At 50.6% G+C, this 23,136-nt stretch overlaps 1 protein-coding gene across 1 annotated transcript; it reads left to right on the top strand.

Annotated features, from left to right (window-relative positions):
• The first annotated feature begins 450 nt into the window (after positions 1 to 450).
• Positions 451 to 22,789, top strand: ANKLE2 (ankyrin repeat and LEM domain containing 2). The gene is made up of 13 exons (XM_031442438.2): positions 451 to 677; positions 6,344 to 6,814; positions 8,319 to 8,522; positions 9,570 to 9,763; positions 9,843 to 10,031; positions 12,348 to 12,470; positions 15,569 to 15,635; positions 16,800 to 16,972; positions 17,715 to 17,821; positions 18,705 to 18,898; positions 19,186 to 19,801; positions 20,394 to 20,525; positions 20,889 to 22,789. Exons 1-13 carry the CDS (start codon positions 491 to 493, stop codon positions 21,109 to 21,111), a joined length of 2,880 nt encoding a protein of 959 aa, XP_031298298.2. The 5' UTR covers positions 451 to 490; the 3' UTR covers positions 21,112 to 22,789.
• The last annotated feature ends 347 nt before the right edge of the window (positions 22,790 to 23,136 follow it).

The following is a 23,136-nucleotide window of genomic DNA, read 5'->3' as shown; positions in this document are numbered from 1 at the left end:
GTAAGAATAAAATACCCGACGCTCGCGGGTTGGATCTTGACCGCTTTGACGCTGTGGCACGGGGCGCAACGTAGCGCTGGCCGTTTCCAGGGAAACCGGGGCGGTTCATCAGTGGAAGCCGCCGGGCCTGAACGACCCCGCCCCCTGGAACGACCCCGCCCCCGGGCCGCCCGCGCCGCACTACGGGGCCTCGGGACCGGCCGGCGCCGCCCGCCCGCGTCAGGACCCTGCCTGCCGGGCTGTCCGCCCCACTGCCCGATAAAGCCCTCGCCCGCCCTGCGTCTGCAGGAGCTGGGGCCGCGGCTGCGCTCCGTCGTCAGGCCGCCGGGCACGGGGGAGAACGCCCTGTCTCGTGAATACAGGCCCGGCCCCGCGGCGGCCGCTCCCCAACGCAGCGCCGTCAGGCAGTGGCACGGGCAGCTCGGCACGCGGGGTCCTCGGCGGGCGGGCCTCGGAGACGGCGGCGGCGGCAACTGGGCAAGAGGCGGCGATGCTGTGGCCGCGGCTGGCGGCGGCCGAGTGGGCGGCGCTGGCCTGGGAGCTGCTGGGAGCTTCGGTGCTGCTGATCGCGGTGCGCTGGCTGGTGCGGCGGCTGGACACGCGGCCTCGGGGCCTGGGCCAGAGCGGGCCCTCGGCCACGCCGCCCCGCGCGGCCGCAGGCCCAGCCCCCGATCCAGGTAAGGCCGGCCCGCCGGTGGGCCCGCGCCCCTCCCGGGCCGGGATCCTCCTCCCCTCCTCCCCGGACCTGCCTCCGGGGCTGGGCGCCCGGGCTCCCTCCCCGGCTCCCCTCCCGGGCTCGGAGCCTGCACCCGGCCCAAGTCTGGCTGTGGAAGAGACGTGGAGTGAAGCTCCGCAGCCGTCCCCGTAAGTCGGTGGAAAAGCTGTGAGGCTGCACTCTCGACTGCCTGTCCGTTGCCGGCCTGTGAGTCTGGCTCCCTGACTCGACCGCAAAGGCCGTGCGCGCCCTGCGGCATCCCGGACCTGTCCCGGTGCGCTTTCCGTTCACGCCCTTGCCCGCAAGTCTGGTTTCTTCCTGGGGGATAAGCAAGAGTTCCTCAAGTCTTTCTGCTAGGAAGGTGGAGTTTTATTAGCGGAAAGCACAGTTGATGACCCCACCTTGGAACCTTCAGGGTTAAGCGATCCTTTTTTTTTTTTTTTTTAAAAACAACTGAGGGAACTGTCCCCGGAAGGTCCCGCTCCGGTAGAGAGAACACAGGTCCGAGGCAGAAGCCAGGCGGGGAGCAGGCCCGTTGACACGAGGCTCGGCTTGACCTCCATCCTGTCCAGCTGCTGACTGTTTTACCTTCTCATCCCCTTAGGAAAACTTTAGGTGGCACCTTTGTCAATAGCACGCTGATTTGTTCAGTTACATTGCCAGCACTGTGCCCGAGACAAAAAATTAAGGATAAAGGACGGATGTGTCCATTAGCGAGTTTGGAGTGTTTTTTTTACACTAAATTCTTTTTCAATTTTTAACTTTTATTTTTAAATCATTTTAGACTTAGGAGCAGTTGCAAAAATAGTACAGATAAACACATACGAAAAGATGTTCAACAAAGTTAAACTACAGTGAGCAGGGGAGGGCGTAGCTCAAGCGGTAGAGCACGTGGTTAGCATGCAGGAGGTCCTAGGTTCAACCCCCAGCACCTCCTCTGAAAATAAATAAGTAAATCTAACTACCTCCCCCCTCAAAAAAATTAAATTTATTTTGAATTAAACTACAATGATGTATGTTCATGACTATACTTTGGTAAAATATATATATACAAAAAAAAAACCACCCACAATGAGATATCACTACACACCTATGAGAGTGGCTATAATAAAAAATGGAGATGTTACGAGATGCTGGTGGAAGTGCTGAGAAAGTGGGTCTAATTTACTGCTGGTGGAAATTTTAAAGGTGCAGCTACTCTGAGCTCAGACTGGCAGTTTCTCAAGAAGTTGAGCCTGTACTGCAGTCTTGGGCCTTCACCCTGGAGGAAAGAACACTTAGGCAGAAACCCACATCTGAATGTTTCTAACTTTATCCGCAATTGCCAAAAAGTCTGTAGTGTATAATTCCATGTATATAACATTCTTGAGTTGAAAATATTACAACCATAGCGGACAAATTAGTGGTTGCCAAGGGGAGAGGACAGCGGAGGAGGTTGGGCGAGACAGCATAGGGGCAGCCAGAGGGAGATCTCCGTGGTGATGACACAGTTCAGTGACTATTCAGGTACGTGTGATGACCGATCACGGAATGACATACAAACTCTTACACAAGAGAAGAGTGGCTGTGGGTCCTGGTGAGGCCTGCGACCTAGTTCACTGTGCAGTGCCAGTGTCAGTTGCCTGGTTTGGATGATGCCTTTCAGTGTTTAAGATGTCACCATTGAGGGAAGCCAGGTGATGGGTCCACAGGACCTCTGTGTACTATTTTTCAACTTTTGTTTATAGTTACTTCAAAATGAAGAGTTAAAGGAATCCTGTCTACCATCCACTTCGATTCCCCAATGTTAGTGTCTTTGATAATCTTCCCCACACAAGTGGGAAAGACAGATTATCCCATCTGCAGACCTGCCTCAATTTCTTACACTTGTATCTTGATGTTTCTATCAATCAGTCGATGGAGGTCTTGCAGATACTTCTAATTCTAGCTCAAAGAGTGGGCAAGTGATGGCCCGCATGCTACGTCCGGCACCCACCTATGTTTGGAACACAGTCACAGTCTTTCCTCTGTGGTTGTTCTTGATGTTTGAGGGGACATCGTCTCATAGAGCCTCAGAATCTACTCCCTGACTCTTTACAGAAGTTTGCTGAGACCTCTTGTAACCTCCTCCCTCTTCATTTGTAACGCCCTCCTGACAGTGAGGAGCCTGGCCCTCGTTAGGCATGATATACCCGGTGATTTGCCGAGTTCTAGACCACACATAAAATAGCTTCAGAATAACTAACCTGTAACACCGGAGAAACCCACCTGCCCATTCGAGTATGTTTGTGTTCCCTTCCTTAGTCTTTACTGAGAGACCATGGTTACATGTCACTGCCTTCCTACAGTTGAGCTCATTTGCTTTGGTTTGTATTCCACTCGGAGGTCTCCCCCCATCGTACTTTTTGTGCGTGTGAATCATAAACTTGTTTCTAAGTCAGAACAAACCAGGTCACGTTCGGAAGTGCTGCTCTCCGCCTCCCTGCGCTGCTCCTCTCCAGCTCACACCCTCCCAAAAGCGGACCAGTCTCTTGTTTCCATCTTATCCTTTGTTTCTTTTGCACACATGATTAGACACTTATTAAATAAGTTCATAAGAATGTTATTATTATAAGCTAAGTGTATTATGTTAAGAATGTTAGTGACGCAGGGTACATGTTTGTTTTTATTCAGATTGACTTCCTAGCCTACTATGTATCTTGCGAGTTCAGTAAGTATTTACTTGATACCTTCAGAGCTGTAACTGACACTTGAGGATAATCTGTCAGTGTCAGACACAGGCATTATTTTAGCTAATCCTCATTACAGCCTAAGAGGTAGAGATGTTATTAGTCCATTTTATAGATGAGGAAGCCGGGGCTTAGAGTTCACAAAGCTTGCCCAAGGTCACACCGTTAGTGACCTGAGAATTCTGTTGAGGGCTTGCCTGGTTGTGAGGACAAAACCCCCTTCAAACTAGTCTACATTAAAAAGGTAGCTTTAGAGTGAGGACGCAGAGATGGTATGCAAAAGGGAACATTGTCCGGATTGGGTGGGGCTCCTCTGCTTATTCATAGCATCCGCCCCAGTCTCCCCCACCCGTCAAACTTCGCCTTGCATGTGGCTTTGACCTGTCCTATACCTTTTATATCAGTTCCTTGTCACCTCTGCTGCCCTTCTACCTGGGTGTTCCGAAACTCCCCTTTGGGGCTCTCCCTGGGTGGGATCCTGTGGTCAGTAGACCCCTGGAGTAATTTAAAGCCAGCCCCACCAACCTTGTCATTTCAGCCGTAAACCCGTCTTAAAAACCCTCTCCTCCAGTTTCAACGATGTTTTAATACATCCAATTCTTTCCTGATCATCTCTTTGAGTTTCTTGTCTTTTTGACCTCCTTAATCTTTGTTGTGACTCAGATTGTGTGTTTCTTGTTACCCCTGCCTTTAGTCTCTCGGAGTGGTGGGCTCTACCTGTGTGCTTGTAACTCCCAGTCTGTTTTTCCCACTCTAAGCTTCTTGTCTTCTAAATCTCACACTTGAACATCAAAATGCCCACTGGATGTGTGGTTAGGTGTGTCTAATGCTCAGAGCCTAAATCTCCATCTGTTCTCTGTCTCGTAGTCTCTGCCTCGGGTAGAATCACTCCCTAGGGATCCAGGCTGAAGACTGAGGTGTTATCGTCTTCGGGTTCCAGTCCCCCAGGCCCCTCCCCAAGGCATCTATTCTGTCTGTGGTTAAAACATCTTGTTTCTCTCCTCTGAGGCTTCGTATCTAGCCCTTTCGCTGCTTTCCTTCTCCCTGGTTCCAGCTGACCATGCTTACACCTGAACGCCATAGATTTAACTGCTTTCTCCTGGTACATTGATTGGGGCCCCAGCCCCAGCGCCCATCCACTTGCTTGGGGGCTGTGTAACTTGAACCAGTTACTTAGCTTCTCTGATTAAGAATCTCCATCCGTAAAGCAGGGGGTGGGGCGGGGGTGAGCAATGGCGATACCTCCACGTGGAGTTATTGTGAATTTTAAATAATTTAGTGCATGCAGAGGGTTTTAGGACAGACCCAGGCATTCATTAAACAGTAGCTCTTTGTTATCAGTATATGCATACGACTGCTGGAGCTATCTGTGTGGCTCCGCCGTTTAAATCTTTACACACTTTCTCATCACTTACAGAATAAGGTGCAAATATATCTGCAAGATAAACTTCTGCAGTTGGAGTTTTGACGGATATTGTCCAGTTGCTTTCCTGGGGATCTGTTCCAGATTATACTCCAAGTGGCCCCAGATGGGTGCCCTGTTTCCCAGTGTACTTGCCTGCCTGGAGTGTCGATGTGACCAGGGCACATAGAAGCACTGCGCTTTTAAGATTCTCATCCAATTGAACCAGAAACTGCCTCTCAATTTTGTTTAGATGGTTACAAATTTGGAAAGAAAAAAACTTACGAAAATTCTCAGAAAACTCATAGACTTCAAAGAATATGGGTAAATACTGGATTGAAATGAAACTCTGAAGCCAGCTTTTTGCCACTTTGTTTTTTAATTGAAGTATGGTTGATTTACAATATCATACTAGTTTCAGGTGTACAGCATAGTGATTCAGTATTTTTACAGATTATACTCCATTAAAAATTATTACAAGACAGTGGCTGTAATTCCCTGTGCTGTACAATATATCCTTGTTGCTTCTCTATGTTTTACGTAGTAGTTATATCTTATAATCCTCTTCACCTGCTTTGCCCTCCCCCTTCCCTTTTCCTCTCTAGTAACCACTAGTTCTATCTGTGAGTCTCTTTTTTGTTGTATTCACTGGTTTGTTGTTTTTTTTTCGGTTCCACATGTAAGTGATAACATACAGTATTTGTCTTTGTCCATCTGACTTATTTCAGTAAACATGATACCCTCTAAGTCCATCCATGTTGTTGCAAATGGCAAAATTTCACTCTTTTTTATAGCTGAATAGTATTCTGTTGTGTGTGTGTGTGTGTGTGTACCACATCTTCTTTATCCAATCATCTTTTGGTGGACAAGTTGCTTCCATATCTCAGCAATTGTAAGTAATGCTTTTATGAACATTGGGTGTGCATATTTTTTTCAAAGTAATGTTTTTGCTTTCAATATATATATACATACACACACACATACACACCCAAGAGTGGAATTCCTGGATCATATGGAGTTCTATTTTTAATTTTTTGAGGAACCTCCATACTGTTTTCCACAGGAGCTGCACCAGTTTACATTCCCACCAACAGTGTAAGAGGGTACTCTTTTTTTTTTTTTCTCCACATCCTCGCCAACATTTACTATTTGTGACTTTTTGATGATAGCCATTCTGAGAGGTGTGAGGTGATAGCTCATTGTTTTGATTTGCGTTTTCCTGAGTAGCGATGTTGAGCATCTTCATGTGCCTGTTGGCCATCTGTGTGTCTTCTTTGGGAGAATGTCTGTTCAGGTCTTCATCTCCTTGCTTAAATGTGTTCCTAGGTACTTTATTCTTTTTTAATGTGATTTTAAATGGGGTTTGTTTTTTTACTTTCTCTTTCTGATAGTTCATTATTAGCGTATAAAAAAGCAACAGATTTCTGTATACTATTCTTGTATCTGCAGCTTTGCTGAATTCGTGTAAGGGAAGATGTACTTAGAGCCACCGATTGACTTTTGTTGTCTCGGGTCTAGGTGAAATGACGATGGATACCGTCTTGGCGCGACTGAAACTCCTGAATTCAGATGACCTTAGAGAAGAAATGGTCAAAGCCGGGTTGAAATGTGGACCCATTACATCAACCACCAGGTTCATTTTGGAGAAGAAATTGGCTCGGGCTTTATCAGAGCACAGTTCACTGCCTTCACACCCTCCTGACCAGGGTGCCGCAGATGCCCCAGCTCTTGGCCACAAGACACAGAGGCCCGTGCAGTCTGCAGGAGGGAGCCCGGCTGAGCCAGTGGGCTTTTCTGAAGACAGAGACTTTGGTTATGGTGTGGGCCTGAATCCTCCAGAGGAAGATGCTGTGGCCTCTAAGACCTGCTCAGTGTCTTTTGGTGCCTCACCTGGGGTCAACAGCCACAGAGCCACACCAAGAGCCTCCGCAGAGCCACCTGTGTACTATGGGGTGTGTCTGGCCTACGAGGACGCCCCAGTGAGAAATGGTAAGGTGGCAGGTGCCTGGTCTCCTACGTGGGCGGTGCGTGGACAGCGGGGAAAAGTGATTTTGAGAATGATAGACAGCAGAGGAGAAGAAAGAATCAAACCAGCATCATCTCCCCACTCCACAGTAACCACTGTTAGCATTTTTCTATAGAACTCACCTGAGTTTTTTGTTGAGCTATGTAGGAATTTTCAGAAATTAAGAAAATTGGATTCTAGAAGATAGACTTCTCTTACGAAGATCTATTGACCAGCTGCCATTTGTTGATTAACCGTCTCTCTCCCTTTTTTTAATTCAACCTGACCACCTTGTATGTTAATGAATGCACGTGGTCAGTGAAGATGTAACTTTCAGCATCAAAGAATTGTCATTTTATTTTTTTATCCTGCCTGAAGTATAAGACTTAAGTGTTTTTTGTTTGTTTTGCTGGGAGGAGGTAATTAGGTTTATTTGTTTATTTATTTATCTTTAATGTAGGTGCTGGGGATTGAACCCAGGACCTTGTGCGTGCTAGGCACCCACTCTCCTACTGAGCTGTACCCTCCCGCCAGCATTGTCACTTTAAAGAAGACTAAAAGAGAGAGCATTGGAAAGATTTAGTGAAAGTTTGATGTTGATTAGGATGAAGTTGCTTTTTGTAAGAAGAAAGTACATGTGTGTATTATAGACGCAACCTGCAAAGTAGAAGTAAAGCTGCTTTCTCCCACCCAGCCCTTACTCTGCATTGTGTGGTGGTTCTGTTTTTAACCTTCTGAGGACCTGCCATACTCTGCACCAGTTTACCTTCCCACCAGCAGTGCATGAGGCTCCCTGTCCCCCACGTCCTCCCCAACACCTGTTCTTTGTTGTTGGTTATCGTTTTTATATGGCTGTAGTCTGTCTGTATTTATTTGGCGGATTGCTTGGCCATGTCTGTTGACTATTTTTATTGGCCATTGACATTGTCTGTCTTCTGCTGTATCGGGTTAAGAGTATGTTCCCCAGTCTGTCATTTGTGTCGTGTGTGTTTGAGTCACATGCAGAGCTTGACTGTGACGGCTTCCCTGCAGAGCTTTAATATTTTTATGTAATTGGAGCTTTCTTTTTCTTTATGCGGCTGGGTTTCTTAGCATGCTTAGAAAGGCATTCCCCATCCAAATTATGTTTAAAATTCTCTTACATTCTTTACTAATACAGTTTTTAGCTTACTTTAAAAATTATTTTTATTTAGATTATTAGCCCATGAATTTAACTTTTTAGTATGGAGTGATACCCTTGGATATAAAAACCACGTGTGTAGGTATAAAGTATGTATCATATATATCTGTGCACATACATATGATGTGTTCTTTTGGCTACCTGAAGCCCTTTTTCTTCAAGACTAAAAATATGAAATATTAACGGGAGAAAAGTCAGACAACTGGGTAACAATTGTTAGTTATCAGACCCAGGGCTTCAGGTGTGAATTCAGTAACAGTGGCTCCAGTTAGTTACCTCTGATTTCCCTTGTCGCTTTTCCCACACAGAAAGGATCCATGTTTATGAAGATAAAAAGGAAGCCTTGCAAGCTGTCAAGATGCTGAAAGGGTCCCGATTCAAAGCTTTCACAAGCAGAGAAGATGCTGAGAAGTTTGCTAGAGGAGTTTGCGACTGCTCCCCTTCACCACGTAAAGCCTCTTTGCCACCTCTTGTGAGGACAGTGCCACTCCTTAGCGATGGTGGCTTGAGAGGTGGGTTGCTCAGCACTTCCCGTCGTGGCGTAACTCTCAGGTTTACTCCTCGCCGCCCCCCCCCGCCCCATTTTCTGTGCTCTGTTTCCTGGTAACTAGTTTTCTCCACCTGCGAGGGGAGTCCACTTTGCTGGGAGTAGAGCGCGGAGCCCAGGCTGTGGAACAGCTAGAGGAGGATGGATCTGTCTGCCAGGCTGGGCAGAGGCAACAGGGCTGGGGGCCGAGTGGGCGGTGGCTCCTGCAGGCCCTGAAGCTGCTGAGGGCCTGTGTCCCCTCCTCCTTCGTTCCCTCCCATTCCGTCTGCTCCCACTCCGTCCGTTGGTCATGCTCGCCACCTGTTGGACTCAGGGCCTTTTCAGATGCTGAGACCTGTCTGCCCCATCCACCCCAGGGGCTACACCTCCCTCTAGGACCACGGCATCGACTTAGCCCTGGGCCATTCAGCAGTAGTCAGCCTCCTCTGCAGGCCACTCCCAGCTCAGAACGAGGGTCCTGTCAGGGGCCTTTGCGGTCAGCATCGAACACAACCCGGCAGCCCAGCCTCAGTCTCAGCCTCTCCAGGAGCTCACAGCTGCCCTGCTTCTCAGGCCGGCCGGTGTTCCAGAGGAAGTGCCCTCCCCCTGCGGACATTTGGCCTACAGTCGAGAGGCCCATGTCCTCTTCCTCTGTTCCCTCCGATGGAAACCAGACCGATTTCAGACATTACAGGTCTCCCTCTTCACAGTTCGTGGCACTTCCCCTCCAGATGGCTTTCGTGCACCCTTAGGTTTTGTAACTAAGCCCTGGCTCAGGGCCTTTCCGGGAGGGCTCCGTGTGCCTGGAAGATCTCTGTGGATGTTGATGGCGGCCCTTGGGTGTGTGCCGTCTCCCCTCCCAAGCCACAGCCACTGCTGGGGGCCAGGAAACACATCCCTCTTACTTTTTACTCCCAGTGACGTCAGCTTCTGTGGGAAAGGTTTTTATCGCTCTCAGTATAGCCTGGTTTTCTCATTGATGAGAAGAAGTCTGTGAAACTAAATGTTCTTTATTTCTGTCTCTTAACAACAGATGGGTTGTACTTGTCTGAGTCAGAAACAGCAAACAAAGAGCGAGCCAACAGCTATAAAAATCCTCGTACACAAGACCTCACCGCCAAACTTCGGAGAGCTGTGGAGAAGGGAGAGGAGGACACCTTTTCCGACCTGATCTGGAGCAATCCCCGCTATCTGATTGGCTCGGGGGACAACCCGACCATCGTGCAGGTGAGCCCGCCGCCAGCCTCGTGCGTGCTAGGACGGTGTTTGTTGGGCGTGAGGCTCAGAGTCTGCGGGTCTCTTTCAGGAAGGGTGCAGGTACAATGTCATGCACGTCGCTGCCAAGGAGAACCAGGCTTCCATGTGCCAGCTGACCCTGGAGACCCTGGAGAACCCTGAGTTCATGCGGCTCATGTACCCTGACGACGAGCCGCCCATGCTGGAGGAACGCATCCGCTACGTGGTGGACCTGTACCTGAACACGCCAGACAGAGTGGTGCGTCTGCGCCACCTGGCCAGGCCCTGCCAGGCCCCGGCTGGAGAAGGGGGCTGGGTGCCTAGCGTTTGCATGCCTGTTTACCACGTCCCTGCACTGGCTCAGCTCAGCTCATTGGGGTCAGGGAGCTTAGGAAGGTTTGGCTGGAAGACGGGACCTGCTCACACCCAGGAGGTCCCCCAGGCCTGGCAGGGTGGGTGCACCTGGGGCTCAGCCGGGGTGGAGCTGCCCCCTGGACACTTCCCCGGGGCCCCTGTTCAGATGTGCCTGAGCTGATGGGAGGGCAGGGAGATGCCCAAAAGTTAAAGAGAGAAGGGCGTGTTCTACGCGTATCTTTTTTCCATGTAGCGTGACGTTAGGAATATTCCTGTGGGGTGAAAATGTTCAGTGAAGTAAGGTTTACATAAGGATTCTTGAAACAGAAGGGTTTTGGGAAAACCCATTGATATCTGAGAGCCAAGAATTGTCAACTCAGAGCGAAACTTGGGTGTTTGAAAAGTTGTGGTTGGCGGGAGAGGAAGCAGAAGCAGCAGGCTGGAGTGGTGTCCTCATACATGCTGAATGTGCACGGTGAGCTGCAGACTGAGAGGCGAGAGCAAACGAGAATGAACAGGAGGGAAGGAGGGGATGGAGATAAACTTGGCCGAGCTAGCAGAGTGAAAGGAAGGCATGAAAGAGAAAGCGGTGGCACATGAAAGCAACAGTGACTGTAAAAGAGGACAGAAGGTGCAAAGTCGAAGAGCTCTGGACGCTGTACGAACAAGCAGTAAGTCAGGGGGTCTGATGGTGCAGTGGAGGGTGTAATCTCTCAGGTACGAACAGACCTGCGGGCCCGACAGAAAATACAGTCTCTTAACATCTTTGCAGTTTGCCTTGAGGACGTGTGTACGCGGGTTCCCCGAGAACACGTAAAGTCTGGAAAGTAGATGTCCTAGGTCACCTGCTCTGGCTGTAACGCACCAAAAGCAGGAATCCATTCAAGTGTTGGCCATAAGTTCTTGGGTGGTTTAGAAAGCACAGGGGCTCCTCAGAGACTACGAGGTGGGTGAGAAGCGGGGTTGGGTCAGCAGGGGTGTCGGAGAGCCCAGAGCTTGCTGTCTGTTAGGGATGGAAGTTTCTGGCACGAAGGAGGGGAGATTGGGGTCTCGTTGGTGGGACTTGGAGCAGGTTAGAGACGGACAGTTTGCAGCGTGAGGGTGTGGAGCAGCCAGAAGGCTGTGTGAGTGTGGGGGCCACTGTGAGGCTCTGAATGCCGGGTGGAACCAGCTGGCCCTGATGTGTAGCGGCCCTGGCTCCGCAGGCCTGGCAGGGGGCTCGGACTCTGGCTGGAGCCTGGGCCGCAGAACTGGAGTTACCTCAGGTAGAAGGTGATCAGGAAGGGCCTGATTCAGGAATGGAACACAGCCATGCTCAGCCTCTCTACTGTCTGCAGCTGCAGCAGGGGGCAGAGTCATAACATTAGGGCAGAGACTGGATGGCCCACAGAGCCCCAAAGGTTTATGACGTGGCCCTTGAACTGCAAGCTTGCCAACCCTGGACAAAGGGCGGGGGGTGTGGGAGGGCAAACACCCAGGACTTTTCAGCTCAGGAAGTTGTCTTAGATGGAGCAGTGGCCCAAGGAGGCATGGACCCGTGGCAGGAGCTGACCTGAGGATGTTTGCTTGCACGAGGTCCCCGGGGTCACCGGGTGGAGAGGTACTGGAGCTGGGAGCAACCCTGGGCAGCAAGGTCCCTTGGAGTCCTGGTACCTGGAGAGGAGCCCTGGAAACAGCAGCTGTGGCGTATGGAAGGAGGGGACAGCCTGCCAGGGATGTCAGAGCTGGTAGCTGCAGGTGGACTGCAGGGCTGCCGTGAGTGGGTTCTGTTTTGGACGCTCTGTGGCTGACTTGTGATATTATCTGCTAGAGAGTGTTTTGAGTACAGACCAAAACATAGTCTTGGTTTGTCCTGAATGTGGCCGTCATCTGTTTATTTTGCTTTTTGAGCACTGATTTTTAAGACAGTGTACTGGGCCCTGAATTGTTAAAGCTACTGTTTGCTGATCAGGTGTTAGACCCCAGCTCTTCTGTGAACTCCCCGCCAGCAAAGGGTACACAGTAACGACGGCCATGCCACCCTCAAGCCTTGGCATAAAGTGGGGAGGTGCCAGCATGCCAGTGATTTTTCAGTTAGAAAAACACTGTCTTTTTGTGGTCTTTATTTTCAAGGGTTTTGTTTGACTGTTTTACTAAATACATATTTGCACCTTAAAGTGGCTTCATGAAACACAAGAAGCGTAAATAGGAAGTAAGTGCTCTTTCTTTACTTCTCTCCCAGGGCTACGACACACCGTTGCACTTTGCTTGTAAGTTTGGAAATGCAGATGTGGTCAATGTGCTTTCTTCACACCCTCTGACTGTAAAAAACCCAAGAAATAAATACGATAAAACACCTGAAGACGTAAGTATCCATTACAGTGCTATTACCGGTCAGTGTTAGAAGTGAAAACGCAGGGAAGTACAGCCTGCGGTCACAGCCGCTGTGAGGTCACAAGTGACTCTGACGGTGTGTGTGTGTTTGCCTCGGGGCACACCTGAGGACTCTGGTTGTTGAGTAAGACGTGCTCTGTGAAGAAGCTGCGTCTGTAGAGCCAGGAGGGAGTGAACTGCCCCAGTTTGCTGATCATATTTTCCTTAAACTGGTGGTCGAATTGTGTTCAGCAGCACCTGTCTTTGATCAGGTGCCCTCTGTGCATACTTTAGTTGACCAGGGTCAGAGAGAACACGGGAGGTGGGGGTCGTGGTGAGGATGGAGATGGTGAGGACGATGGTGCTGCAAGGGGCTGATGGGTGTTCAGCTCAGCGTGCACCAGCGGCCGTCCTAAGCCCTTCCCGTGTAGCCTCACTTTCCCCATACAAGCCGTATGAAGCAGGCCTCGTCATGATCTGTGTTGACAGTTGAGCAAAATATGCCTTCCAGAGGCCAGAGGTGCCTCTGCAGTGAGGTGGAGAGGGGCGGGGACTGGAAAAGAACTGGAAGATGGGTTAATCTGAACCATGCATAGGAGCGGTTAGCTGGCCTGGACCCACCAGCCCCTCGGAGATAGAATCCCAAGGGTCCCGTTCGGTAGCGAGCGCTTCCTTTGTAGTGGCTGTGATTACACACAGGTAGGGCCCACCTCTAGAAAGTCTGGAATGCACATGAAAGGGTAAAATTTACCAGGCCATTCTACAAGCCAGAAATTAACATTATTTTGCATAAATCTGATTCAACTTTTCATGTGCTTTTTTTTTTTTTTCAATAGAAAAGGCTGTCTGGTAACTAACACTTTTAAAGCATTTGCCATCTCACAATCGGTTACAGAATTTAAAACAAAATACTTAGTTGCGGTAGTCAAAGGGTACAGCTGTACCTTTGTAGTTTGTTCCTCTGACAGGAGTTGGGAATTCCCTCCTTCTTGTAAGGTTATTGGTTTTTTTACTGCTTCTAGCTAAAGTGTTCACAGTTCTCGACTGGATGAGAACATCGTTTCCTCTGGCTGCCAAAATAAAACACGTGTCCCAGGCTGGAGAGGAGTTCTGCTTCAACCCAGCCAGACAGCAGTGAACAGCGCCCAGGCAGCGAGATGCTAGGGACTGAGGGTAGACGTGTCTGCGTGTCTTGGCTCTGACTTGGTGGTGCACTTGAAGATTTCCTTTCCTTGCAGAAAATTAGAAAATGATAAATTCACCCTTAATCTCAGAGTTTGTTCCTCTTGTCCCAGCCCCTGGGAACTTTTACAAAAAATTCTAGGAAGAAGATAACACTGTTCAACACACTTTAAAAAAAATTTTTTTCTATTGAAGTAGTATTGATTTATAATATTATGTTAGTTTCTGGTGTATCGCAAAGGGATTCAGTTACATGTGTTCTTTTTCAGATCCTTTTCTACTATGGTTTATACAGGATATTGAGTACAGTTCCCTGTGCTGTACAGCAGGACCTTGTTGTTTATCTGTTACGTATCTAGTACTTTGTACCTGCTAATCCCAGACTCCCAGTTTATCTCTCCTCCCCTCCCCTTTCCCCCCTGGTAACCATAAGTATGTTTTCTGTGTCTGTGAGTCTGTTTCTGTTTCATAAATAAGTTCATTTGTGTCATATTTTAGATTCATATCACATGTAAGTGATATCATATGGTATTTGTCTTTGTCTGTCTGACTTATTTCACTTACTGTGATAATTTCTAGGTCCATCCATGTTGCTGTAATGGCATTATTTCATTCTTTTTTATGGCTGAGTAGTATTCCATTATGTATAAATATACCACATCTTCTTTACCCAGTCATCTGTCGATGGACATTTAGGCTGTTTCTGTGTCTCGGCTGTTGTAAATAGTGCTGCTGTGAACGTTGGGGTGCAGGTATCTTTTCAAATTAGAGTTTCCTCCAGATGTATACCCAGGAGTGGGATTGATGGATCATACAGTAACTCTTATTTTTAGTTTTTTAAGGAACCTCTGTACTGTTTTCTATAATGGCTGTACCAAACTACCTTCCCACCAACAATGTAGGAGAGTTCCGTTTTCCCTGTACCCTCTGCAGCATTTGTGGACTTTTTAATGATGGCCATTCTGACCACTGTGAAGTGATACCTGATCGTAGTTTTGATTTGCACTTTTCTGATAATTAGCAATATTGAGCATTTTTTCACGTGCCTATTGGCCATCTATTTGTCTTCTTTGGAAAAATAACTATTTAGGTCTTCTGCCCATTTTTTGATCGGGTTGGTTGTTTTTGTGGTACTGAGTTGTATGAGCTGTTTGTGTATGTTGGAAATTAGTCCCTTGTCGGTCACATCATTTGCAAGTACTTTCTCCCATTCCATAGGTTGTCTTTTCGTTTTGTTTATGGTTTCCTTTGCTGTACAAAAGCCTGTACGTTTGATTAGGTCTCATTTATTTATTTTTGCTTTTATTTCTGTTGCCTTGGTAGACTGCCCTAGGAGAACATTGCTGAGATTTATGTCAGAGAATGTTTTGCCCGTGTTCTTTTCTAGGAGTTTTATGGTGTCTTGCCTTTATTTAAGTGTTTAAGCCATCTTGAGTTTATTTTTATGGGTGGTGTGGGGAGTGTTCTAATTTTATTGATTTATATGCTGCTGTCCAGCTTTCCCAACACTACTTGCTGAAGAGACTGCCTTTTCTCCATGGTATATTCTTGTCTCCTTTGTTGGAGATTAACTGACCGTAGGTGTGTTTACTTCTGGGCGCTGCATTCTCAGTGCACATTTTTTGATGGTGGGCTTATGCAGTATTCAGCATTAGGATACTATCCTTGTTGACTTTACAGCTTGCTTTTTAAAAATCATTTTAATGATAAGAAAATGTGGTAAATTAGATTTAGAGTGTTCACTTACTCTCTTTTTTTTGGTGGGGGGAGAGGTAATTAGGTTTATTTATTTATATTATTATTATTGTTTATTTTTTGATGGAGGTACTGGGGATTGAACCCAGGACCTTTTGCATGCTAAGCACATGCTCTACCACTTACTATACCCTCCCCTTTTCTTTAAAATAGGTTATTTGTGAAAGGAGCAAAAATAAATCTGTGGAGCTGAAGGAGCGGATTAGAGACTATTTAAAGGGTAAGGTGGGGAATGGGTGGTGGGAAGTGGGCCCAGGTGGAGGTCCTGGGCAGCGTCCGGGCTTGGTCTTGCAAGTGAGGGTGAAGCGGGGCTGCAGGGAGGCCCTCAGAATTACCCTTTGTTCACCTGTTTTCTGGGAGACCAACTTGTCTGTCACTTGACTGTGGCTCACGGCCTCGGCCCTCAACCTCTGCGGGCCTGTCTTGCAGGTTTCTGTGGCCCCTTCTTTTCAGGTGGAGGGGGGCGGCTGCCCTGAGCCCCTCAGGCAAGAAGGGGTAGGTCGGCGGGTGGTGGGTCCCTGCTGGCCCTGTCACCCCACAGCCGCTGCCCTAGGCCCTGCCCTTCCTCTGGCTCCCTTGCCGGCACCCCTCTTGTGGCCTCTGCGGCCCTGGGTTTTGAGACCGTGACCCGTGGGGCCACCCCTCCTGCTTGGCTCCGCAAGCTTTGCCAGTGCTTTCTCTGGCCTCGCGCCCCTGGTCCGGAGCGTGTGGGCCGTGGCATTGGCATCTCCTGGCGTGCAGGCTTTGGGGGGAAGGTGGCAGCCTGCGGGAAGGGTTTTTCCCAGCGTCGTCCTCTGTGCTGCTCCAGTGAGTTTGGGAAGCCGGCCGCGGAAGCACCTGTCCTGTGCCCTTTCGCCAGAAGCCCGGTGGTGCCGCTCGCGGGACGACACTGCAGCAGAGATCTGGCCTCCCCGTGGGCCGGTCTCCGCTCCTCTGTTGGCTGGCGTCCCTGTCCGCCCACCTTGCACCATGGGCCGCAGGGGTGGCTAAGGCCTGCCTCCCTGCTCTTCTGGGCGCGCTCCCGCCGCACTGTGCCACCTGGCCTGGCAAAGTGTCTTGGATTCAGCAAAAGACACTAAGATACAGAAAAGGGAGTGGGGAGGTTCAAGTGCTCCCCGTGCTGATCATGCCCCCAGTCCCGCTCTCGGTCCACGTAAGAACCTGCTGCCCCTTCCTTCCTGCTTCTCAGTGGAGGAACGCGGGCGTGTTCTGTGTGGGACGGTGCACCCTGGCCTCTTGCCCGGGTCCTTTAGCTCCAGAGCTTCTGCGGCCTTCTTACTACTGTTACCATGGACCCCGTGTGGGGCCTGTGGGGTGGCGAACATCCACTGAGCTGGGGGCAGCCCAGGCAGGCAGTTGAGCCCTGTTGTGTTTCCTCCTGCAGGTCACTATTACGTGCCCCTCCTGAGAGCAGAGGATACATCTTCTCCAGTGATTGGGGAGCTGTGGTCTTCAGACCAGACCAACGAGGCCTCTCACGTCAGCCACAGTGGAGGCGGCCCCAGGGACCCTGTTCTGACCCTGCGAGCCTTTGTGGGGCCCCTGAGTCCGTCCAAGGTGAGCTGTGGAAGCTTCTGGAACCAGCTCCTGGCTGTCCCCAACAGAAGCATTGGGTTGTTCCAGCCTCTTGCTTTGTTCTGGTCCTTAGAGACCAGGTTTCGTGGAATCTCAGTGACTTGTCAGAGGCTTCAGAACTTTTGCTGGAGGAACTAGTGTCTTGACCCCGTTCTTCACTGGTTAGCCAGGGCGGCTGTGTGCTGAGCCCATACTTCCAAGAGGCAAGGTATCCCTGGCCAACCCTCCCCACACTGTCGGCACCTGCTCCCATCCGTGTCGGTGGCCCTTCTCAGCGCTGTGCCGGGCTGGCTAGGCTGTCCCTTCAAGTATTCTTGGATTTGTATTGTCACTAGGAAACTTTATTTGCAGACTGAAGTTCCTTCCAGACCAAGACATTTCATACGCTGACCGGTATATAATCTTGGTAAATGAAAAGTTCTAGACAATTAGTTACCTGAGACTGTAAAAATGTCAGGATTAGAGTTAGCCACATACAACGTAAAAAGCATGAACGTTTGTTTTCTTCTTGTGCAGTGGGGAAATGGCTCGAGGCCCTTGGGGTGGCAGCCCTGGTGTGGCTCTGACCCTCAGTCCAGCCCAGGGCCTCCCCCTCCCCTCACGGGACCTTGTCAGAGCACCCCCCCCCCCACCCCGGTCATCTCTGGAATGTGCTCTCTTGGCTCTGGGACAGGTGGGCCTAGGGACCACGGGGCACAGCACAGCTCAGCACACGTTTTTGTAGGCAGAAGACTTTCGCCGACTCTGGAAGACCCCACCCCGAGAGAAAGCGGGCTTCTTTCACAACGTCAGGAAATCTGATCCAGAAAGAGGCATCGAGAGAGTGGGAAGGTACTTAAAGGGCATGAAGGGACGAGGAGCTGTGGTGCTGTTGCGTGGCCCGCCGTGTGCTTGTCTGGAGGTTGCGGGGGAAGTGCAGCTGCTTTCAGACGGTAGCTCCCAGGTGTTTCCTGGGAGGTTCTAAAGCCTCTCAGGCCGTGTTCCTTGCAGACGTGCACAGCGCAGCTTGTGCAGCACAAGTCTCTGTTAGTATGGTCCTGCGGGGGCGAGGGGGGTCCGAGGGCGCTACAGTGTGTGGTGGAAGGTGCCCCATGATGAACAGGGAAGTGAACACACCAGGTGGGTGTGGCCAGAAGGTACTAGTCAGAGAAGCCCCTGGAAAGGATTTTGTCTGCAGTCGAGAAGCTAATTTATGTGGGAAATAAAGCTTAACTGAATTTTTCAGAACTTTTTCTCAAAATATGTGCCTGGTTTTAGCCCCCAATATGGTTTTAGGTTTTCCGCTTGCAAGCGAAAAGGACTTTAGAATTTTTATGTCTGGCCCAAACCAGAATCATCTCCAACTTTATACAGTTGTTTTATGAAAACCAGAAAGTCTTCTGTCAGTGAGTGGTTTGGCCTTTCCTCCCTCTTGAATGTGTCGGTGTGAAGGGTGTGTTGTGGCTGGGGTCTCCTTTCTCCCTGGTGACCTTGGCTCACTCCTGACCATGACAGAGCCCAAGAGCAAGGCTATGCTCAGCCTGACCCCGGGAGGGGCGCCCCTTCAGAAAACCGAGAGTGCGCCTTTAGCCCCAAGCAGAGGATCATGTAGAGTCTCCACCAGGATTGCAGGTGCTGTCCCGCCACTTCCAGAATCAGGCGCTGTCTCCTGCCTAGTCAGTTCTGTGGGCGTTGTTCTGGTCTCACAAGTGGTCATTGTGCTTTATTCTTACAGGGAGCTGGCCCACGAGCTGGGGTACCCCTGGGTCGAGTACTGGGACTTCCTGGGCTGTTTTGTTGATCTGTCTTCCCAGGCAGGCCTGCAAAAGCTAGAAGAATATCTTACTCAGCAGGAAGTAGGCAAAAAGCCCCAATACGGCATGGGAGAAGACGCAGCCTGCTGCCAGGACAACGCTTCGGCCCCCCCGGGTGAGCTGTCCGCGGCCCCTCCTGCTAGGGGTCTCAGGCCCAGCCCCACCGCAGCTTCCTGCTCGTTTTCCTGCCTTGGGGGAGGCCACCCGGGCCCAGAGGCTGTATTTCTCTTTGTTGGGTCCTGCCTGCCACTTCCAGGGAGCAGCCCAAGGGGTTTTCTGTCTTGGAATCTGAGGAGGGGGCTTTGAGTGTGGGGGACTTGCTATGGAGAGGTTCGCGGCCGTGCTGATGGCAGCACAGGGTACGTTCCTCTCGCCCCTGAGAGCCGCCCTCTGTCCCCATAGGCCGTCACCGGAGGTGCAGCAACTCCGTCTCTGTGAGGGCCTTTCTAGATGGGGACGATGGCGTGAGCGTGGAAGAGACCAAAACCCGGGAGAGCTCGGCTCCAAACGGCAGCCGGCCCCCGGGCGCTGCCCTCGGAGGCTCAGGATGCGACAACCCTTCCTGGGAGCATACCAGCCCTGTGGAGGCCCACGCTCCGACCAGCCCCCGCAGCAGCGGACACAGGCTGTGTGGCCGCCTGAGCCGTGAGAAGAGGCCCGAGGACCTGAATGGGGAGGGGGCCCTCCTGTCACCTGTCTCCGGCCTGACTGCTGAGTTCCATAAACTGAATTTGCAGAATCTAGGAAGTGGCTTTTCTAAGACACCAGATGAAAGTGCAGAGACCCCAGCATCGAACGGGGACGCAGGAGAGAATGACTGGTTAGAACCGCTTGCTGCCGACAAACTCGGAAATAACCAGACAAGGACAGAAAACGAAATGTCAGCTGGAATTGCTAAAATGTGCCTGGGCCCCAGGAGTCCTGGGCGTGAGGCCCACCATGGCTGCAGCTTTGTACCTCTGGAGCCCTCGGGGGTCCCCGCCTCGCAGGAGCCCAGACAGAGGCTCTTCCTTTTGGGGTACGAGCTGGGGTGTGCACACGGTGGTGCTGGGGGGTGTGGGGCGTGAGGACCAGGGCCGCTGTTGGGGGCCCATTGGCCGCTCCTCTGCCCACAGCCTGACTGATGGGCAGTCTCCTTCCCTCTCTCCAGTTTGTAGCTTCTTGATGCTCCTCGACCATCTTCTAAGTCGTGGAAGATGGCATCCTCCTTTCTGGCCCATCCCCCCATCCCTGTACTTCCTAGGAAGCGGTTGTCCCCAGGATGACTGAGCTGTCCTAGGAGTTTAGTTTGTTTTAGGAAGAAAGACCCCTCAGGGTCAGTCCCAGGCCCCCGGCTGATGGGCTGTCCCCAGCCCCAGGATGCTCTGTGGCCTGAAGGGGCTTTATGCAGAACAAACATGCTTTCAGAGCACGGCAGGTCCAGGGCTCCTCCCTGCATCCCCTCCGCTGCCCTGCCTGGGCTGCTCGCAGCCTGGACCGCAGCCCTGACAGCTGGCGGTGACGGGCCGGCTCCCATGCCGCCTGGTCCTCCTCCAGTTCTCCAGGATGTGTGCTGCTAGACATCTGAGTTTGTAACCATGGCTGCTTCTGTGTTTTCTCTTACCTTCTAGAGAAGAGCCATCCAAGCTGGATCGCGACGTTCTGGCCGCTCTAGAGTGTGCAGACGTGGACCCTCGGCAGTACCCGGCCGTGCACCGGTGGAGGGGTGCCGTGCTGTGCTACCCGCCCGCGGACAGACAGAGGTACCAGGGGCTCGGAGGCGATCTGCCTGTCACGTGGGGTATCGGGAGCTGGGTTCTCGGGAGGGTTCGTCTGGAACATAGAAGACCTGTCGGCCACGCTGGCAGCGGGGGCACTGCTGACAGGCAAGTTGGGGGGCGCAGGGATGGGGGGTGCAGGGATTCCTGCTCAGGGTCACTCGACTCGAGGGGGAAATAGTATGAGCTTTCCGCCTTCAAGGCCCCTGGTTCTGAGGTTTGAGGCACCTCTTTTCGGAGCTGCAGGGCTCCCCAGGCTCGGGTGCAGGGGCCCAAGTTCTGTGGTGGCCTGTGCCTTCCCCATCCTGTTCAACTGTCTGTGCTGACTGACTGCTCTTGGTTCCCCAGCTGGCCGAGCCCCGCGCTGAAAGGGAAAGTGAAGTCGCAGCTGCTGGATCTTGGCTGTGCTCCCAGCGGCAGCCCCGGCAGGAGCAGCCCCGTGGCAGGCAGCCCCGGAAAGCCTGGCCCCGCTCCCCACTCCCCCGGCCCAGGCAGCCCCGGGCGCTACAGCCCCGCAAACAGGGGCCACCTCCGCAGGATGGTGCGCCTGGGCCCACTCCCCGTCTTGTAGGGCCCGAGCGCTGTGGGGCTCTTGGTTCCCCCTTCACTTTTAAAGACAGAAAGGTAATGTGCTTATTGCTAAAATTTCACACACACACACAATAACATACATGTATTCTGATTAATTTATCAATTCTTGTTTAGAGGGGAACAGTTTTAGACAATGCCAACATTCTGTATAAAATTCAGCTTTCTGGTACTTTGTGAGAAGTTGATGAAAGCACACACAGATCAGATTTCCTGAAACCTGTCTGCGTGGTGACGACACAGACTTCAGTTAGCCGTCCCTAGTTGCACACGAGACAGAGGAGGGCTCTGGGGCTGCCAGCTCGCCAGATGGCCAGTGAGCGCCCCGTTGGCGGCGGCAGCATTCCGCCAGCAGCTGCGCTTGCTGCAACTCTGTTCTTAAGAAAAAGGTGATTTTTGCACCGTCTTCCTTTTCCGGGGAGGGTCTTTGACTTTCTAGTTCCTGGTAGAAAATCCTCCTTGCTTTGCCTGTCGATCTCATTGGTCAAAGTGGTGAGGTGGATGTCCGGGACCCAGTGGACCTTGAATGTCTTAGACTTGCAGCGATACTCGGAATTTTAGTCACTGTAAACCTTTAACTGGGTGACCAGAAGATAAAACTACCTTTTCACTCAGAAAAAATTGAGCCACTGGGAGTCATGCAAACACAGAACTCATGCACCAGTGGTCACTACAAGATGTTTTTTCACCAGCACTTGACCTTTCACGGTGCACCTTGTTTAGCTGCCAACGCAGTGGTGATAAAATCAAACTGTTCCCTAGTTTTGAAACGTATCCCGTATGTTAGAATTCATTTCAGAAAAGAGTGTCACATTTTAGTACAGAAACTAAAGCTTTACTTCAGGGGGTGTGTCTGATCTGGGTTTCGTTACCCTAGTGTGGGTTTATCTCAGCCTTCCCCGTGGCTCTGCCTCCCGCAGGGTCTGTGTGCACAGAGCCTGGGAATCCACGTAGCACCGCATGCCAAGGACACCAAGCTGAGGTCTGGTTTCTCCCTGGTGTTACCACTGCTCACACACAAGCAGTATCCTGGGAACATCTCCAGTGTCTGATCCAAAGTGCAAACTACCAATGCTTCTGCCGACTTCAGTGCCTTTTGTAAATCACTTTTGATTCTCCTGGACTTTTTGAGAATATACAGGGATAGGAAGTAGGCATAGAAGAGCTTTTTTATTTGTAAAAATTCTGATGTGAAACTTGTTTTTTTTTAAGTGTATTTCTTCACACAATAACGAGATAATAGGTCAGGAATATTGGAACCAAGATTTAGGTTTTAAAATTCAAAAGGTTGTTACACAGGGTGGTACGACTTGTGCAGAGACGCTCTAGCTGTAAGACAGAAAACTACGTTCTGTTCTAAAAACCAAACAGCACATTTAAAAGGCACCTGTTCTCAGAGAAGTCACAACACAGGAATATTCACAGGGATGATCCGTGTTCTCCGAAGTCCAGCTGTGCTGTCCTGTGTGTTGTAAATATCCATGTGGAAATTAAAAGTGGTTTGCCCTAATTCTGCAGGCTGTTTTCTCAAATTGAGGCCTTTGACTTTCTCCACATGTTTACATGAGGTGGTCCTGGTTGCAGTGAATGCATTATCACATGTCCTATGGCAGGTTTGTCTTTTTAAAACTACTTAATGAAATAAATTATTTTTAAACCCACATGGTAATCATACGCTTTCAGAAAGATCTCTCTCACCCTTGCCCTGGCAAAATGTCCTTTTTAGCAAAATTTTAAGCAGTGTTTTGCTTAAACAGTACAGTCATCTCAGTGGTTTATTTGCGGGAGTGGTTGGAGCAACACAGGCAGGAGGAACCTGTGGCCCTTCCTCCTGGCGCCAGTTCAGGGGCCCACGTGTTGTATGGTCTCTAAAGGCTGTTTTCCTTTTAGTCAAACTTAGGGGTAGCATTACTGTCATTCCCGAAGTTTCCAGTCATCTAGTCTGGCCCACCTCAGGGGACAGTTTCCAGCATGATGTCCCTGGGCCCTGTAAACGACGGGGCCCAAA

This window comes from Camelus dromedarius, chromosome 31 (assembly GCF_036321535.1).
Source record: "Camelus dromedarius isolate mCamDro1 chromosome 31, mCamDro1.pat, whole genome shotgun sequence".
In the NCBI taxonomy this organism is placed as follows: domain Eukaryota; kingdom Metazoa; phylum Chordata; class Mammalia; order Artiodactyla; family Camelidae; genus Camelus; species Camelus dromedarius.
The sequence above is the reverse complement of the archived record's forward strand: the minus strand, read 5'-3'. Positions and strand labels throughout refer to the sequence as shown.

What these genes read in the sequence shown, in the direction of transcription:
- ANKLE2 (XM_031442438.2), top strand. Translation starts at nt 491, where the DNA reads ATGCTGTGGCCGCGGCTGGCGGCGGCCGAGTGGGCGGCGCTGGCCTGG. An exon ending in ACGATAAAACACCTGAAGAC is followed by an intron (nt 12,471 to 15,568) that starts GTAAGTATCCAT and finishes TCTTTAAAATAG; the next exon opens with GTTATTTGTGAAAGGAGCAA. An exon ending in CAACGCTTCGGCCCCCCCGG is followed by an intron (nt 18,899 to 19,185) that starts GTGAGCTGTCCG and finishes CTGTCCCCATAG; the next exon opens with GCCGTCACCGGAGGTGCAGC.